General features: G+C 48.9%; 4 protein-coding genes across 14 annotated transcripts in view; 1 reads left to right on the forward strand and 3 right to left on the reverse strand.

The window, feature by feature from the left end:
- LOC117579326 (formin-binding protein 1-like) overlaps window positions 1–2,404 on the forward strand; it is a 32,289-nt gene extending 29,885 nt beyond the window's left edge. For 3 of the 10 annotated variants that reach the window (XM_034265147.1, XM_034265141.1, XM_034265142.1), the window contains 3 exons: window positions 65–199; window positions 605–771; window positions 836–2,404. In XM_034265147.1, coding sequence (XP_034121038.1) covers window positions 65–199; window positions 605–771; window positions 836–999 — 466 coding nt within the window. In that variant the 3' untranslated portion in view covers window positions 1,000–2,404. The remainder of the gene's footprint in view (window positions 1–64; window positions 200–604; window positions 772–835) is intronic. The other 7 variants (XM_034265146.1, XM_034265150.1, XM_034265149.1 and 4 more) reach the window with 3 other exon arrangements.
- A 2,603-nt stretch (window positions 2,405–5,007) lies between these two features.
- LOC117580581 lies at window positions 5,008–12,371 on the reverse strand. Its single transcript, XM_034267186.1, has 7 exons — window positions 12,275–12,371; window positions 11,501–11,870; window positions 10,904–11,169; window positions 6,792–10,370; window positions 6,163–6,722; window positions 5,354–6,078; window positions 5,008–5,059 (listed from the first exon to the last, which is right to left on the reverse strand). Exons 1-7 carry the CDS (start codon window positions 12,369–12,371, stop codon window positions 5,008–5,010), a joined length of 5,649 nt encoding a protein of 1,882 aa, XP_034123077.1.
- On the reverse strand, window positions 10,348–14,989 carry LOC117579325. 2 transcript variants are annotated; one of them, XM_034265140.1, is made up of 3 exons: window positions 12,753–14,989; window positions 12,275–12,340; window positions 10,348–10,370 (listed from the first exon to the last, which is right to left on the reverse strand). In XM_034265140.1, exon 1 carries the CDS (start codon window positions 14,953–14,955, stop codon window positions 12,874–12,876), a length of 2,082 nt encoding a protein of 693 aa, XP_034121031.1. In that variant the 5' UTR covers window positions 14,956–14,989; the 3' UTR covers window positions 10,348–10,370; window positions 12,275–12,340; window positions 12,753–12,873. The 2 variants fall into 2 exon arrangements, with proteins under 2 accessions (XP_034121031.1, XP_034121030.1); XM_034265139.1 differs by lacking the exon at window positions 10,348–10,370 and adding an exon at window positions 11,835–11,870.
- Window positions 14,990–15,044: 55 nt separating this feature from the next.
- LOC117579324 (pneumococcal serine-rich repeat protein-like) lies at window positions 15,045–18,349 on the reverse strand. Its single transcript, XM_034265138.1, has 2 exons — window positions 15,293–18,349; window positions 15,045–15,067 (listed from the first exon to the last, which is right to left on the reverse strand). The coding sequence occupies exons 1-2, from the start codon at window positions 17,832–17,834 to the stop codon at window positions 15,045–15,047; spliced, it is 2,565 nt and encodes an 854-aa protein (XP_034121029.1). The 5' UTR covers window positions 17,835–18,349.
- Window positions 18,350–18,661: the final 312 nt, after the last annotated feature.

An 18,661-nucleotide genomic window follows, 5' to 3' on the forward strand; every position in this document is an offset into this window, starting at 1 on the left:
TAAACCGTCATGTATTGTTCAACTAATCGTGATCTTTGTTCCTTAATCTTGTTCACCCCTGCAGACATTCCAATGGCAGCGCCGATGATCATCACGACGAGGGCGATGACCAGCCTGACGATGCTGGCAGCTTAAGCAGGTCAGGTTCTGAGGATAATGTGGCGCAAATACAAAATGGGCATAATAATAACAATAACGGGTACACTCATAAGTCTACGTTCAATGTTTATACATATATATATCTCACCCACAACACATTACATACATTATCGTAGCATTTATAATTTGGCGTCCCATTTCTGAACATTGCTCATTGCACTTCTTGGTTTCGGTTTCGATCCCTTTCCCTCTTTTCGGTTTATCATTTTACAAGAAATAACAACCAGAAAGAGCCCACAAAAATGTGCCACAATATGCCGCAGCCAAACAAAATTTTAATACGAATTTGCTTTGTTTTCTAATTTGTAGTTCAAAATGATTGATTTTTGTTTTTAATTTCGATTATTGATTGCTTTACACCGAACATTACAACACTTAATAATGTGTAAATTGCAACTTCTTCAAATATTTCGTTTCATTTTGCCTTTTCCATGGTGAAATCCAGCAGTTCGGCAAGTCCCGAGAGTGGCCTGGGCACGTCGCACACATCTCTGCCCGGCTCTGGACAGGGAAGCGCCAACGAGAATGCCATCGGCGAAGATGCCTACTTTGAGACGGAAGTGGAACCACTGCAGCCACTGGGCACTTGTCGAGCCCTGTATCCCTTTGAAGGTGAGTAATGATTGACGCATTGATTGGCACACTAATCATCATTTTTGTTTCTCTTTTTTAACAGCCTCCAGCGAAGGAAGTATACCCATGAACGAGGGCGAAGAACTGCAGGTGATTGAGATCGATCAGGGTGATGGCTGGACGCGAGTGCGGCGTGCTAACGATTCCAATGGCTGGGACGAGGGCTTTGTGCCCACGAGTTACATCGAGTGCACGCTCTACGCTTAGGCTTAAGAACTTATGGGCGGGCAATCAGCCAGCCAGGCGGTTTTAAATGTTAACTACTCAGCAAAACATTTGCATATGTTCCATTCATTTTGTGTACTTTTGTCATAACTTTGCGTTCTGTCAGACAGCCATAACACAACCCAACACATACACACTCACGCACACTGCGCACAACCATGTACATTTTGACTTAAGCTAAGTTCGACTCCCATTAATTCTCGTTTGCTTTGTATATTTACTTTGATTTTGAAAGGATTTTGATGGTAGCTGGATGACAAGCTATATCATAACTATACCATACTATCTATGGTCATATGCAGACGAGCAGACCTCACCTAATTGTAAGCACCGCAACGTAACGTTTCCCTCTTCACTGCAACAATCATGACTACACCTATTTATATACATATACGAAATCAGATTTATATGGCACTTGAATATGTGAGAGCATGAAAAACCAAAATTGAAACTAGAAAACGCGTAAATAGGATTGTGAACGTGTTTCAATGTGGAAATGTGTTCATGATGCATTATTTTCATTCACGGCCTTGGCTACGGAAGCATCTGCCGCTCTTCGCACTGACCAAGAAGAGGGGCAGAGTGCGTGTCTGTCGAATTGTAGCACTAAAACTTTGGTAAATATGCAAAGATCAGAATAGGATATGAAGAGAGAAGAGAACATCGAACATACCGAAACAACACCCATTCATACACACACACACACAGAACATACACATACGCAACTCAAGGATAGGTAAAGCAAGAGTTATGGCAATCCTGCATGACATGCGGCATATGCAATGCGAGGGCGAAGAACGCGCTAGCTTGTTTATATAAATAGCAACAATTGTACATTTTACTTTTACACACTCTATGGATAAAGCCTAATTTTAGTTTGATGATAACTTTGTATTGCCTAATTTTAGTTTGAAGATAACTTGTATTGCTCTTTGCCTTGTACATTTTCACACATTATGCTTAATCCTATGCGCATCGAGGGAAGCGAGAGCGAGAACCAGATTGATTTGAATAATGCAGCAAGTAGTTATGTTTTAGGGACTCCTAGACGTTTAAGTTCAAAACATTTATGGCTTAAGTCAAAAGCAAAGCCGGGCGGCGCTGCATTTGTTATGTTCAACGCCACTTTGCAATACATTTATTTATAATTTACAACAAACAAAAATACTACCGTCTAATGGTACACCACAATCAAAAACAAAAACATAAAACATAAACAGGCCGACCAGGCAGAGTGAATTAGATTTTTAGTTAGGTATTCAACAGCCTTTCCCATGTGTATTTTCTACTTTCATTTCGCATAGATATAAGTGTGCATACACCACTGAAACTGATGAATTGTGTTCCAAGCAATTCCAAAATTCTTAAATTTATCTAATTATAAATTCGAACCGAAACAGGCACATACGTATTGCGTGAAAATTATAATGAATATTGAGTTTAAGTGACAAGATACGGTATATCTATGTGAGAATTGTCATCGTAATAAAAATAACTCAAATAAATGGTGTACTTTTTTTACATTCTCAATTATAATTAACCAAAGCTGCAATATTCATGCAATGCCCTTACGAAATGGCTTAAAAATGGAACATCCTTGCAGTCCTGGACGGCCTTGGCGGATTCAAGCGATACAGGAGACTCTAGCGCCCACGAGGACACGTAGCACGTCTGGATCGGCTGAGAAATGGCGGAATTATAGATTTTATACTCTTAGTCCTTAATGTCCTTGATACCAAACTTATTGTAAGCAGTCAGGAATGATGTCCTGATTACGAAAAGTTGTAAAAGGTCCTGATCGGACTAGAAATGGCTTTGAATAGCATTAAATGGCAATAAAATAAAGACAGACATATATATAAAAAGTGGGAATACTTTTGGGGGCACATGATGCTTAACTTTTTTAAAAAGGCTAGCATACTTTTGGGTTGCACGTTTCAGGATTTACAAAATAGCTTACAACCTTTATATCCTGCAGTCCTGCATGTCCTTAATAGATTGAAACGATAGAGGAGACTCTTCCGATCACGAGGACATATATAACGTACTGGTCGGATGTGAAATGGCCATATTATAAAAATTATATCCTTAATCCTTGATGTCCTTGATGCCAAAATGATGCAAAAGGATCAGGATAGTTGTCCTGATCACGAAAAGTTGTGGCATGTCCTGATCAGACTACAAATGGCCAAGATGTAGAACAATTACATTTTGAGATTTAAAAAAAACCGGCCAGTTTCATAGCAGCCAGCTCTTGATAGGATGAAGAAACATAAAAACCAGCAACCTGCTGCTGATTTATGTTCGCCTAGTACTCGGTCCGAAAATTTCCATTTGAGCGATGCAATTTCAACAGTTGTTGAAGGCAAAAACCAGTGGAGCCCCCTCGATCATGACGGCCACGGCTGGAACTAAAAAATCATAGTTCCAGAATTTCCCGCTAACTATTAGGGGCGCCACTGTTCTAGTTGTTTAATTGTTTGTTGTACAACAAACAACTGTGGAAAGAAAAACCAGTGGCGCCCCCTCGATCATGACGGCCACGGCTGGAACTAAAATATCGTAGTTCCAGAACGTCCCGCTAACTATTAGGGGCGCCACTGTTCTAGTTGTTTAATGGTTGTTGTACAACTGTGGAAATTTCTTAGCTTAAGTGGCAATTTTCGGACCGAGTACTAGGCGAACATAAATCAGCAGCAGGTTGCTGGTTTTTATGTTTCTTCATCCTATCAAGAGCTGGCTGCCATGAAACTGGACGGTTTTTTTTAAATCTCAAAATGTAATTGTTCTACATCTTGACCATTTGTTGTCTTTAAGTTAAGCATCCTATGCCCCCAAAAGTATGCCCACTTGTTATATATATTTCTGTCTCTATTTTATTGCCATTTAATGCTATTCAAAGCCATTTCTCATCCGATCCAGACGTGCTACGTGTCATCGTGGGAGCTAGAGACTCCTGTATCGTTTGAATCCACCAAGGACCTCAAGGACTTCGAGGATATTCAATTAAGAAGCTACCCTAACCCCGAAAGAATGCCATTGTATAAATAAAAGACAAAAGGATGTTTTATTAAGCATTTTATTTGGTTATTCGTACGCGTGTGGTTTACAATACAATAATGTTTTTTTGTTGTAATATTTCTTGTATGTTTTTAACACAAATATTATATTATTTATATCCCATTACAGTGTTTATGCTAAAACGTTGAAATTCTTTCAGTAAGTAGGTATTTTGACGAATACACGCAAGAAGTGCATTACGAAAATTAGCGATACACGTCCTGGGCTGCTTTAAGGTGTAGGTAGGTTCAAGTGAATAATCTCCATACTGTATTGTTCGTACATGTGGTTTAAATTTTATCTATGTATGTATGGGTTCTCAAATTGTATATTTATGTATATGTCAATGTTAAAATATGCAAGCGTAAAAAGTTGCTTGGTTCTTGTAAAAAAATGAGACTTTAAAAGCATTTCACTTTCCAGGCTTTGACTACTATTTCATTACGTCCCCGTTTACACATGCGCTTGTATAATTGCTTAAATTAAACTACAATAATAAGCGATTCAATTAATAATATCCTTCGTACATATACATAGATAATAACTACATCAAAATTAAAAGCAAGGGTGTATGTGTATTCCATTACGATGCTGCAGCACAAAGCATTCGCTTCTATTTAATTTGTAAACATTAAAGCCAATAAGAAAATGCGTTGAACAGCTAGTGCCTGCCATATTTATCATCATCTTCATACTCATATTCATGTTCGCGATTTTATAGTTTTTATAAATATATAAAATATATATATTTGCCTTTAAAAACTCGGGTATGCAGTTCAATATCATTAAAAATGTGGGTTGTGTGGGTGAAAATGTCTGAAATTGTCTAGTTAATTATTCTGCTTTACGCTTTATGTTATTCGGTCTTCGGTCTGCGGTCTTCGATTTGAAATCGGTGATGTTCAGAGCTGGTGAAGATGTTACTGCTGGCTATCCTTCCAGGGAGTACTTCATCGGTATTTCCTCTAGAAGTGCACCTTGTCTGTAAGATCAGAAGGAGAAGTATACAGATTAATATCTCAAGTGCTGTCTTTGGGTGGGGCGGCGAGTATTACTTTTCTCTTTCAAAGTTGAGCTCTGCTTGTAGATCAAAGACCAAGGAAAGACACAAATCAAAAGGAAATCAAAGAACACAAAGAGCCGCGAAGCCTGGCCTCGCCTCTGGATGCTTACCTAGCCAAATATTCTATGTCTCTGTTCAAGCCCCATTTTCATATACGTCTAGGTATGTACGAGTACTCTCTCTCTCTCTCCCATCCTGCGCCAGTGGCCTTACTGGCCCTGCTGCTGCTTCTTCACTTGGTCGCCCTCATCCTCGACCACCGTGGACTCGTCGTGAGACCAGAAACTAGCAGACATTTGCGACGACGACATGCCACCCACACCAGGGAACGAGTCCTCCATCAGCGTGCTGGAGGCACAGCTCGTGATGCTGCCGGACATTTGAGAGTTGCCCGCGCTGGTCTGATACGTCGCCGTGGTGCCAGCCGAGCTGGTTGTCTGCTCCACGCACAGGTTCAGGGAGTCGATGGACACGTCCTTCGACATGCCGCTCTCATCCAGAGGCAGTTCCTGTACTCCGCCGCCGCCTACAGTCGTTGTGGTTATCACCCGCGTCACGGTGTGCTCATGCCCATCGGCATCAGTGCTGGTAGTGGTGGTTGTAGTGGTGGTCGTGAGACCATCTCCCAGTGTGACTCCTCCGCCGCTGACAAACTTGGTCATGAGATCCAGTTGCTCGTCCCCGAACGACTCGATGCTCTCCTGGCGCGAGTGGCGTTTATCGATCTCCAGGGAATCAATGTCGGATCGCGTCGTGGCATCCTTTGAGATGTCGAAGCTCTCGATGCTGCTGGTCATCATGTCGTGGCTCTTGCTGATCTCCATGCTATCAATGCTGTCCTTTTCGGAGTCCTGGCTATCGATCTTAGACTTGGCATCCAGTTCCGTGCCGCTTGCCGGTGCCGGCTTGCTGTCACCCTCCTCCCGCTCCCGCTCCGGCTCCCTCTCCCGCTCCAGCTTCTGCTTCAGCAGGGCTTCAATGTTCTCCGCTTGGCCCGAGGGCACCACCTCGGTGCGGGTTACTGTGCGGGTCACCTTGGTTACCACCATGTTGCCAGCGGCTCCTTTGTCGCTGCCGTTCGACTTGTTGGACTCGTCGGAGCGCGAGAGCAGCGCCGCCTCCTCCCTGGCCTTGATCTCAGTGAGATGGGCTTCGATGCAGGCATTCTCCAGACCCTCGAACTCCTTCAGACTGGATATGGAGACATCGTCGCCGGGCGCAGTTCCACTTCCACTGTGTCGGACCACGTAGCGACGTGTGAAGCTGCCGTTGCTCGAGTCCGTGGAGCCCTGGTGGGTGCGGTTGCGATTCTCCAACGAAATGGCCTGCTCCAGGGACTCGAACTCCTGCAGACTGCTCATGGACACATCGTCGTGCTCGCCGCGGGAGTGGTACCGTCGCGCGGCCATCACATCGTACTCTGGTGTGCTCGAGAAGGAGTCCTTGAAGCTGCTGATGCGACTGCTGCCGACCTCGAACTCCCCATCCTCCTCCTTGATGTCCTCCAGCACGGCGCCAGTGAGGTCGTAGGGATAACGCAGCTGGTTGTCCGTCAGCTGCATCTCCACCCACCGCTTGTTGGCTGCCGCCGTGTCGCTGGAGTCGCTCTCCTCCTGCTGATCGCTGCTGCTGCTGGCGCCAGTGGGCGGACTCTCCTCAAACTCAAAGTTCAGATCATCCTTGTACAGCTGGGAGCCCAGCTTGGGGTCCGCTGGCGCTGACTTGATGATGATCTTCTCAACGTCAGAGTCGTGCTTCTGCTCGTACTTAATCGGAGCTATCTTGATGCTCTTGCCGCCGAGATCCACTTCGTTGGCCTCCTTGGCCACCTCCTCAATGATGACGAACTCGTCCGATATGTCCGGTTGCTCGACCATTTCAAAGGAGTCTGGCGAATCGGGTGCCTTGTGATCATCGTACTCCGCCCCGACTTCCGCACGCTTTAGCTCCTCCAGCTTCTGCCTGTACTGCTCCTGGACTCGGCGCTGAAAGTCCTGCTCCTTCTCTTCGGCCTTGGCCTTCTCGTACACAGAAGTATCGCTGGCCTTGTGCAGCTCCTCCTCGGTGCGCACTTTGTATAGCGACTTCCCGGGGAAGTCGTCGGTTTCCTCCTCCAAAATCGGTGACTTTACATCCTCCGTTACCATGATGTCGGGTATTTTCGAGTAGTCCTGCATATTCTGGGAGGGACGACGCTCCTCGATCATGGCTGCCTCGGCCTCCAACTCTTCGGTCGCGTCCTCCACAATGATCTCTGCCACCAGCTGGGACGGCGTGAACGGACGCTTCTCCAGCTCCGAACTGTGGTCCATCTCGGCAGCTGCCTGCTTCTTTTTCTTGCTCTTGCGCTCCTTGGGCGAGCGGAATTGGCGCGCATACTCCGACTCGTAGGGATCTGTGTCCGACTCACTCTCCGACTCCTTGCCCTCGCCCAGCAGGGCCACCTCCTTGTCCAGGTTCTTCAATGCATCGCCAGAGATGCTCTCGTTGCGCTTGTGGCCTCTCCGCTTCGACTCTCCGCCCGGTGGCGTACTGGCATTCGAGTCCTGTGGGGAGTGCTCCTTGCTCTCCATCTCCAGCACGAATGTGGCATCCTCCGGCACGGAGGCAGAGGTCATTGGATCGTCGTGTCCATACTGGAAGCCCTCGATGCCGGTGAGCGAGGACGAGCCTGCCGATCCGACAATGTCATCAAAGTTCTCCACAACGGTGTCAATGTTGGACGTGCTGGACATGCTGACCGACAGAATGCTGCCCTCGTCCAGGCTGGAGGCCAGCTTGGAGTCGTCAATGGATCGCCTGGGATCGCCGTGATACAGCAAAATGTCCTCGGCCCTCTCGCTCTCACGGGGACTGTCGGCCTTGCTGTCGTCCATTGGATAGGCCAGGCCCCAGGTGCGTTCGGCCTCTTTGGGCTTGGGATACTCTTCGATTTGGATTGCATCGATGGCCGGCTGCTCATCCGTCTCTGTCTTGGGCTTGAAAATCATCTCCTGCGAACGCTTCATCAAGCTCTGCTGCTCGTTCGTGGGATACGAGGAGCCTGGCAGTTCCACGCTCTCATCGCTGTCATCATCATCGGCACGCAGGTCGCGCAGGCGGGACATTTCCTCCGACTCGAAGGGATCTGCCTCCGCCGAGGAGGCCACCAGTGTCTCCGATAACTCGGACACATCGATGCTGGCCAGATTGGCTGAAGTCTCTGACTGAGAGTCGAAGCTGCGCATGCTCTCGTGGGAGCTAATGGTCTGGCCACTGCTGCTGTTCAGAGTGCTCACGGCGCTCACGTACTCTGTGGCCTCGCGGCAGGTGGAGTCTCGGGCTGTCTGGTATTCGCTGGAGGTGCCTGTGCCAGTGGCCGTCAGCAGGATGTCCATGTCAGAGGACAGAGGTCGACTCTGGGTTTTGTCGAAGCTTTTGTGGTAGCTCTCGCTGGAGCTGGAATTGTCCACGTCAGGTATGGACCAGCGGTTGGTGGAGTCCGGCGATGACTCGGTCTTCAGCCGATGAACCACCACATCGATCGGCCTGATGGAGTGGTCCGATGTCACCTCCTCGAAGCTGCTGGTGGTGATGGACTTGTCGGCAGCAATCTCCTCTGCCACCAAGCTGGCAGTGGCCAACTTTTCCGTGTAGTAGTCCTCCATGGAACTAAAGTCCTCTGCTGTCTCTGTGGATATAAACCCAAGGGAGGCCTGCTCTTCCTTTGCCAAATGCTCCTCCATCGAGCTGAGTTCTTCGGCTGTGCCAGTGGACACGAATCCTAGGGATCCGTGATCGTCACGACGCCCGAACACATCTTGAGCATAGTGCGCCATGGCCGCCTGCTTGTTCAGGGTCTCCCTGATGGTGGTATCAAAGAGGCCCTCGGGGGGCTGTGTGCTGTCCAATGTTGACGTTTGCATGTCGGGAATGCCGATAAAGGACGATATATCATCGCTCTCCGCACCGGTGGCAAAGGCGTGGGGCATTGTCTCGAACTCATAACCAGCTGGGGATACTTCTTCGATGTATTTTGCATCACTTTTCTGCTCGCTCTTTGCTAAATCTAGCGAGTCCTGTGGCTCGAGAATGGCTTCATCAACGATGTCTGTTCCGCTGGTGACTTGTGGCTGCTGCGGCGAGTGCACCACCTTTGGCTTGCCCGCACTGGGAATCTCCTTCTCGGATATCTCCCACTCGCTCTTCTCCAGCGGCAGCTCAAACCGCTCTGTGCAGGAAATTGTGTTTACTATTTCGGGAATCTCCTTGCCGGACTCATCGGGATCTTCGCTGCTCGAGGGCGCTACCTCTATGATGGCGCGACCACTGGAGCCGGTGGAGGTGGTCAGACTCTCCTCTGTGGTCACCTTGGTGAGAATTGGTTCGCCAGCCTTCTCCTTCTCGGCATTCTCAAACTCTAAAATATCGTTTCGGGTCTCGGAACCCTGCCGCACTATCTTGCTGCCATCCACGGCCTCAGCATCGTCACGCTTCATCGTAACGTACTCCTTGAACACATCATTGGTCTCGTCCGAGTCCACAGACACCTCCTTCATCAGCGATATATCCTTGGCATCGATGCCAATGTCCGTGGCGGCCTCTTCTTCCTGCGGTGTGGCACCCGCTGACTTCGTTGAGGTCTTGATGATGACATTCCGACTCGATTCGCCTATGTAGAAGCTGGTGGTCTTCTCGGCACCCTCCGACTTCTCGGTATCAGCATCGTCCACTGATATCTCGCTCGTCGGCTCGAAGCTCTCCGTGTGATCCTCCGAGGCAGTGGTGGTGGCAGTTGTGGTTGTGATCACATCACGCAGCTGGGAACGCATGGACAGCTCCGTGGAGGGTTCGTCCGTCTTGGAGATGTCCTCCGTGAACTCGAAGCTTCGCAGGCTAATGCTGTCCGACTGTTCGGCCAGGGCAGCCAGATTCTCAAACGGTTCCGTGTGCTTGATGGGAGCGCGGGGCTTCGGCACAGGTGCGGCGGCATCAAAACTTAGATCGATTGGCAGATCGAACTTTTGCACTTGACTGGGGATGCTGTCGATGCCTTCGGAGACTGGAGAGCTGGCTTTGAGTACTCGTGGCTTTGGTGTGGGTGTGTCGTGGCTGGTGGTAGTGGATTGTATTGTATTGGTTTCTACCGCCGGCTCATCTGCTGTTTCTTTGTCTGTTACTGTGGCTGCCACAACGGCCGACGGTGGTACGGGAGTGGTTTCACTTGAGACTGGTAAATCGCCGCCTGTTTCTACAAAACAATAGGTGTGAAAACGAAAGCAGTTTTAAAAGTGTTGTGAAAGTCGAGAACAAAAGATGAGCACAAAGAGAGTAAACACAATCATACGAGATTATAGAAGATATGAAAGAGGAAACAGGAACAGAACAGTACGAGCGAGTATGGGTACGAGTGATCGGTTAGGCATACGAGTTACGAGTAGATAGAATGATTTAGAGATAGATAAGTTCATAGAGATGGCAGAGATTAGAGATTAGAGTGAAGATAGATGGTGATTGATTTTACATGCATATTTAGTAATGAAGTTAATATGAGTACAAACTAAACCAACAACTGAATAGGATAAATGCAATTAGAGCTCAACTTGAACACAAAAGTCATTATTGGCCGCCACTTCTAGAGGTAGATACACACACACACACACACATACATATGCTTGCTGTCTGTACGCCTCTCTACGAATCAGCAATGGATCAGCAATATACTAAATATACTATCTATATGTATGTACAATATGAAAGCATTTGATTAGTCGCTTATGATACCTGCGGTTAGCTCTTGTATGTCATTGTCGGGTGTTATCTGGCTCAGGGCCATATCGGCCATTGTGTTTGTCGTGGGCGACACGCTGTCGTCCCAGCTGAGCTTCGAAAAGTCAGCCTGCAGGGCACTGATCTCATCCTCGTGCACAGCCGACTCGAAGGCCTCATCGAACTTTGCACTAACATCGTCCATGTCAGTGGATAGCTTCTCGATCTTGCGCTCAATGCGTCTCGTGCGGGTCTCGGATGCTTCTGCGACTTGATCTTGACTAGGGACTACAGGTACTGATACTGTTTCAGTTACTGGCATTGTTTCGTTTACAGGTTCTGGTACATGACAAACGGGAATGGGAGCAAATAAATACGGGAGAACGGTTATAGCCAACGGACTAAGCAACACAATGGATTATATAGTGTTTCGCCTAGTTCCAGCAACGATCCTATATCTTCTAGTGTTCTATCGTAAGACTAGCGCAAAGCTTCAAGACTCTACTACACTGGGATAAGCATTGTATGTTACCTTTTGCCGTTGATGAGGTTGTGGCGGCAGCAGCAGCTTGGGACTGCGACTGCGACTGCGACTGTTGCTGTTGTTGGTACTGAGTGGTTACTGTGGTGGTCGTGGTCGTGGCGGTTATGTTTTGGACATGCAAGGGTAAATGTATGTGCTCGTCGGTGAAGCTCATGTTATCGTCGAATGACTTGCCCGACATGGACTCGATTGTGGGCGATTTGATGACATCAACGCCATCAATGTCGTCGCATGTGATGGCATAGTTTTCACTCTCCGAATTGTACTCCTGCTTAACGAACTCGTGGCCATTGGCCTGATGCTGCTGGTCAATGCCGTGACTCTCAATGATCTCAACGCTCTCTTCGAGCACGCTATCCACCAGAATGATGGCTTCCTCGCGTATGCGTGCCGCAAGATCTGCACCATCACCTTCACCACCACCAACTTTAACATCACCTGCAAGACAATTGCACAGTTTCATTGGTAGATAGGTAGAAATTGGACAGATAGAGAGAGAGAGAGAGAGAGAGAGAGAGAGTTACAGATCGAATGAGATCGAGAAAAGCAAGAAGCAGGGAAATCATGAGAAGCGACTTGATGACGAAGTGGAAGTAAGTGCGGTGTGAGGTGAGAGGTTAAGCGATATACGAGATGGCGGTGAAACGTGAGTCGTGAGATCTTTACGCATTGAGTCGAAGCATTGTTCAATTGTTTGTCTCAATGAGCTTTAATTGCATTTTGTTAAATAATAATATTTAAATTAATCCAATGAAGCGTTATGAAATGTTTGCAAACAACACAAATTACGAGTATTTACTTTTATACAATCAAATAGATAACGAGCTTAGAGCTTTGCTTACCGATTTCCTGTGAGCTCGTTTCGGTATCCAGAATGGATGTGTCAATTAATTTCTCCTGAAGGGTTTCTGCAACAGACAGGACAGCGATTAGACACATTCATCTTTGATGGGTGAGGCAAAAAACACAAAAGTGACCTAAGGGCTACCATTAATTTACGCTACAAACGAAATGATAATGGAATGATTTTACAAACACACAACTGATAAGGCAAGAAGTTCATAAACCAAAGAACGGATTCCAAAGAACGTTTCTGTTAGCATTTGTTGGTTAGACAGTGTTAATGTTAGTTGATCTTTTTGGTTAGTAATACAATAAAAAGTAACAGTTAGTATGGCACGGGGACACAGAGATTTGGGCGTAGGATGGTTGGCAATGCGAGTTGGGAATTGATTTAGTTGCTGCTTATTTGCTGAGTGTGGTGGCGTGGCGATAACTTTTAACGATAAATGTTTGCTATTTGTTGTTGGCTTTACTTACAAAATGCTTGAGTCTGAGTGTACTTTATGTGTGTTGGGTTTGTAGTCAGCAGGAGACTGACTGACTTTCGTATCAATGAACGAACACTTATGAAACTATTGTTGAGAGCACGAAGCAGACACTAGTTGCCTCCTCTGGCGGCGGCTGACTCGTCGGACTCCACATACTCCACGTCGGTGTGGGCATCACGAATCGCGCCTTTTATGTGCAGCCTCTCGGACTCACTGTTGAAGCTGCGGCCACTCTTCTCGTGCACCACGGTGTAGCTCTCATTCAGCATGTCGTTGAGCTCCTTGCTGTCGCTGTTGGCCACTTGAATGACTGGCGGCTCATCGAGCCCGTCCTCGGCCTCCGATGGCAGCTGAACGTCCTCGGTGTCGGTGTTCTGCTGGCTCACCGCATCATTCTTGAGCAGGCGCAAGTGGGCGAGCGGCTGGAGCTTGTTCTTCGATGGTGGTGGTGGATCGGAACCATCGGAAAAATCAGACACATCGTCGGTGGACATATCCTCCCCATCGGTGAGCTTGTCCGAGTGGTTCGAGCCCTTGGCCTGGTGCTTCAGTTGTTCCACGCGCTGCACTCCCGCGGGCAGGCCGCACTCACTCAAGTCCATGTCCTCGACATCGGTGACGCCCTCCTCCTTGGCCTTGGCCACATCCAGCAGCTTGTTCTTGCCTTTGCTCAGGGTGCGTGTCTTCAACTTCTTGCGACGGTTCGTTCCGGCCACAAATATCTCCTCCACATCGGTCACGGACTCGGCGTTTGAGTGGACTTCCAGGCGTTTATTCTGCTGCTGCTTCATCAGCTCATTGGACACGATGACCTCATTCTCGATCAGACCTGGACCGCCGACCGCAGCCTCTTCGGCAACTGAGTGACTCAGGCTCCACTCATCGGCGCACGAGTACTCCTCGGAGTCGGTGTGGACGGCATCTTTGAGGTGATCGTAGATGCCAAACTCGTAGTTGCTGTCCATGGGCATGACATTCGTGATGGTGTCTCCGTTCTTGTCCTCCTTCAGCTCCACGACCTCGCGATGCGGCAGTGGCAAGGCCTCGGGCGCGACTGCCATAGCTTCGGGCACTGTGCCCGTGCTGGCCAGCGAAGAGTCCTCGCACCACATGTCCTCGATGTCGGTGAGGCAGGTGCCATCGTCGCCAGCAGCCAGAATGACGGCACGCGGTATGGGCTGCTCGTCGTCCTCCTCATTGTCAAAGCTATCCTCCGCTGCCGAGTCATCGATGCCCTCAATGTCGGTGAGCACCTCCTCGTGCACGGCTGCTGGCTGGAGGAAGTTCACCTGCCCAGGGCCAGGCATGGGCAATGTGGACTTGGAGTTGCGACGCGGCTGTCCACTGACACTAAAGAAGGCCACATCGATGGGATAGCTGCTTTCACTCACACTCTGACCTCCAGCTGCACCTGGCTCCGATTCGGATTCGCTGCCCGAGCAGGCGATCTGGCAGACCTCCTCGTGGCCGCTGTCAGAGACCTCGAGCATCTCGTCCTCGGACATGCCGCGCACCCCAATGCCAGTGCAGTCGGACATGGCCGAGGCCAAGTCACTAATGTCGCTGATCACGGACACATCCTCGTACTCATCGGAGTCATCCTGGTGCTTCTCGGCGTCGGCTATGTTGACGCGTCCCAGATCGCCCACGGCATGGTCCAGATCCACACAAACGGACTTCTCGCAGCCATAGTCCACCTCGGAGTCGGTGTCGTAGTCTTCGCAGTCGGTCAGATAGTCGGTCAGGCCATTGAGGTTTTGTGCTTGCACGAAGTCCCCGTCTCTGTTTTCGCATCTCTCCTTGCCATCCTGGTCGTGGGCCTCCTGGTTCTGAAGGCCCTGCTGCAGGAACTCGCGCAGCGACATCTTCAGCTCTGGGTAGGCAACGCTCTTCTCCTCGTCCTCCGACTCGGTGTCGTAGTCCTCCACATCAGTCACATCGTTGTCGTATGGGTGGGCCTTTAGCTGTTTTGGCTTGTGGCCAGCACTCGAGGAGCCACGTCGGGAGCCGGGCTTCAGCACCTCCACCTGGCTGTCAAAGTCCTCGACATCGGTGACGCCGCCTGCCCCATTGCGGCCATAGTCCATGTCATTGCTGTCCGAGTCGCGGGATGACGACGATAATGAGGATGCATCGGATCGAGACGAGTGATGATCGGCAGTTACGGATATAGTTGGGAGTTTCTTGGACATTTTGTTGGGTTGTAAGTTAAGGTTTGGGTTAGGTTTTGGTTTCGTTGGTGGGTTTTATTTGGGTTTTGATTTGATTTTGTTGTTTATATTTAGTTGCTTGTTTTTGTGTTTGCTATTTGTGGAGAACAAGTTAAAGTTAGTTTCAGTGAAAGCAGTTCATAAATATGTAGCAAGTATGTATAATGTATGTACGAGTAATATCAATAAGAAAAGTTGCATTCTAGTCGCGGAGTTCTAGGCCCTGAAGTGTGTGATGGGTATCGTAGCTAAGCTAAGTCTTAAGATCAAAGTTTAGGGTGCTCAAAATGCCTAACATCAGGTGCCTGCCCATATTTACCTTTGGATGTGCTGCTCTTCTCCACCTCAGTAGTCTCCACCACAATGCTGCCGCCACTCTCCACGTGCAGGGCAGCGGCGCCTAGGACTGCCCCAGGCCCGGCCACGACGGCACTGTGGTGATGCTGCTGTTGCTGCTGCTGGTGATGGTATTGGTGCTGCTGCTGGCGCCGCAGAGTCTCCTCGACGAGGGCTAGGGGACTACGGGTCGGCTTGGGAGAGCCGGGACTGGCGGCCAGCAGGCGCTCCGGCTCGACGGGGCCGAACATGGGCAGTGCCACGGAGTCGGAAAGACTGGAATCGGTGGTATCGATAAAGCTAACATCAAACTCGTTTATGCACCGCTGCTGCTCGGTCGTGGAGGGCGGCCGCACGGACATGATGGTGTGGTGTTCTACATCGAACTCGGGCTGCCGGTAGACCACCTCTAGGGGCCTGTCCGGGCCGAAGGTCTTAGTGAAAACCTCGCTGGTTAGCACCTTGCGACTGTTGCTGCCGCTACCGGAGGATGATGAGGTAGAACTTTTTGTACTATCGCTTGATTTAATGGATCGTATGGTTATCACCTCACAGTCGTCATCAACGAGCACGGTGCTAACAGCGGCGGTTGTCGCAGTCGGTTCCCTATGCACACGCACAGTCGATGTTGATGCCGAAGCCGAAGCCGATGCTGAGGATGATGTTGATGGTTCTCTTTTCTTCTCCGAAGACAGCTTTAGGTTGGCCATCTCCTTGTCGGTCTTACGGCTGACTGTCACCGAGCGCACACTGCGCCTAGTGCTATTCGATGAGCCGCTGGCACTGGTACTGCCACTGTTCGAGCTCGATTCATTCATGTTGTCCTTCATCTTCTTCTGCAGCTTCGGCTCAATGGAGCTCTGCACCGTTCTGGTGGCAGCCGTGCTGCTGCTGCTGCTGGCCGTACGCTTTACTGTCTTCTTAACTTCTATCTGAGGTTTCTTTGCGGTTTCATCACTTTTGGCAGTCAGCTTTGCTGCTGCAGTCCTTGTCATGGAAGACGACGCGCTAACTGGAACTTTGGTGCGCTGTATAGTGGCTGAGGCTGAGGCTGGCGGGGCCTTCTTCTTTTGAAGGCTGGCCACCGCATGTCTGTTGTCGGTTTCTATGGAAGTTCTTTGGGCAATGGTCTTGGTTACACTAGCTGATTGTGTCTTCATGCTTTTGGTTGCTTGGCTTTGGGAGCCTATCACGTGTATTAGCTTATTCTCCTTGGAGGTCTGTCTCTTGTACAGGCGTTCGGTGCTCTTCAGCGACTCCTTGCTGTCACCCCGCTTGGGCTGCACCTTCTCGCCAATGGACTTGTTCTGCTTCCGTTCCAAATATGTGGACTTTGTGAAGGCACTTGTCACACTGGTCTGGGTTCTGTAAGTACTCTTGGTCTGAGGCGGTGCCGGCGATTTCGGTGGTGCTGGGGACTTTGCTGGCACCGGAGAGACCCGCTGGCCCTCGGCATCGCCGCTCAATCCATATCGCATGTTGTGGGACAGAGTGGGCTGCATATATCTGTGTGTGGCAATGGGCGTTGGGGTTATCAGTCTCCTCGTCTCCACATGCTCCTGGCTGCCGATTTTGCTGGCAGTCTTTCCTGTAAGCTCTTTGCTGGCGCGAGTGGTAGTCGTCGTCTTAGTTTTCTTTGTAGCTGCAGCTGTTACTCTGGCTGTGGCTGTCTTCGTGGACTTGGATGTGGGGCTCAACGATCGAATTGAGGCGGTGTAGGGTATGCGTGTGACATCTGTCTTCACTCTTGGCCTGGGCGTGGATGAGCGACTGCCCTCGCCTTGCGGGTGGCTCTCGTAGAATATGGAACTGGATGCGGGACTCGCAGATCGCTCGAAGTGTAACTCGCTTATCACTCGGCTTGTGGCAGAGGCTGAGCTTGTAGTCGAAACGGAGCTCGTCACCGATCTTCTCGACTCACTTTTGGCTGCCACTTTCGGCACTTTCTCGGCGGCAGATGTCTTCCGGGTCACGGTTTGCTTTGCAATTGTTTTCTTTTGTTTGGGTTGCGTTGAGGAATGAGTTTTCATATCTGACTTTGGTTTCTCTTTATCCCCCACAGTCCTCCTGCTGATGGAACTTCTTGCTGTTGATTTTGCTGACGTTTCCCTTACTGTTCTCCCCTTTGCTGTCTCCACCTTGGCTACTACCTTTTTCTGCTGCGTTTTGACAAGTGTTTTCTTAGCGGCCCCTGCCACCTTCTGCTCATCATCTAGATTCACAAAATATGCAATAGGACGAACTTCTTTGGGTTCGGCCTCCTCAACTTTATTGGGAGACACCGTTTCCTCCCTAGGCGCTACTGAATCCACCTTCACACTCTTCAAAGTCTCTTCTACAATCTGCTCTACCGAACGCTCGTCCTCTGATTCGAATTGATCCATCACATGGCCCAAGTGACGATGTACCTGCGCACTCTTCAGTGTTTCGTTTACGATTTTTAATACCTCAGCATCACCTGCTCTCAAAGTGTCCTCCACAATCTGCTGAACGGATCTGTTTTCATCGGTGTATGACGAGACCATTGACTCATCATCTTTGGAAACTTTGCGCTCTTCAACAGATTTAAATGGAGATTCGTGTGAACTTTCAACAGAATGAGAGGGTACAGAAACTGATGGGGTAGCGGATGTGTCTTTCAAGTCAACTAGTTTCGGTTTATGTTCAGCTTTAAGTGGGGATTTATCTGCAGGCACACCAGAAGGAATTGCCTGGCTAGCGGGCTTTTCTTGGGGTCTGGGAACACCACATTCCTCATCACTTTTCTCGTCTGAATACACTATTGGACTTGGCTTAACTAAGTCAAGAGGAGACTTGGGTTTGCCCTCAGGTTTAGCTGGGACCTTTTCCTCTTTCAAGTGAAATGGTTTATCGTCTTTCAAATCAAATGGTTTATGTTTATCTTCAGGTTTAAGCGGAGATTTATCTGCAGCCACTACAGAAGGAACTGCCGAAGGAATTGGCTGGCTAGCAGGCTTTTCTTGAGGTCTGGGAACACCATATTCCTCATCACTTTCCTCGTCTGAATACACTATTGGACTTGGCTTAACTAAGTCAAGAGGAGACTTGGGTTTGTCCTCAGGTTTAGCTGGGACCTTGTCGTCTTTCAAGTCAAATGGTTTAGGTTTATCTTCAGGTTTAAGCGGAGATTTCTCTGCAACCACTACAGAAGGAACTGCCGAAGGAATTGGCTGGCTAGCGGGCTTTTCTTGGGGTCTGGGAACACCATATTCCTCATCACTTTCCTCGTCTGAATACACTATTGGACTTGGCTTAACTAAGTCAAGAGGAGACTTGGGTTTGCCCTCAGGTTTAGCTGGGACCTTGTCGTCTTTCAAGTCAAATGGTTTAG

Source organism: Drosophila guanche, unplaced genomic scaffold (assembly GCF_900245975.1).
Source record: "Drosophila guanche unplaced genomic scaffold, DGUA_6, whole genome shotgun sequence".
Taxonomy (NCBI): Eukaryota; Metazoa; Arthropoda; class Insecta; order Diptera; family Drosophilidae; genus Drosophila; species Drosophila guanche.

Bases quoted from the DNA above. Each gene is read 5' to 3' on its own strand.
- LOC117580581 (XM_034267186.1), bottom strand. From the start codon at position 12,371: ATGTGTCTAATCGCTGTCCTGTCTGTTGCAGAAACCCTTCAGGAGAAA. The intron at 11,871-12,274 runs GTAAGCAAAGCT...ATTGTCTTGCAG, and splicing joins AACGAGCTCACAGGAAATCG to GTGATGTTAAAGTTGGTGGT. The intron at 11,170-11,500 runs GTACCAACAACA...TGTAGTCCCTAG, and splicing joins ACCACCACAGTAACCACTCA to TCAAGATCAAGTCGCAGAAG.
- LOC117579325 (XM_034265140.1), bottom strand. From the start codon at position 14,955: ATGTCCAAGAAACTCCCAACTATATCCGTAACTGCCGATCATCACTCG.
- LOC117579324 (XM_034265138.1), bottom strand. From the start codon at position 17,834: ATGGTCTCGTCATACACCGATGAAAACAGATCCGTTCAGCAGATTGTG. The intron at 15,068-15,292 runs GTAAATATGGGC...CTCCACAAATAG, and splicing joins GAAGAGCAGCACATCCAAAG to CAAACACAAAAACAAGCAAC.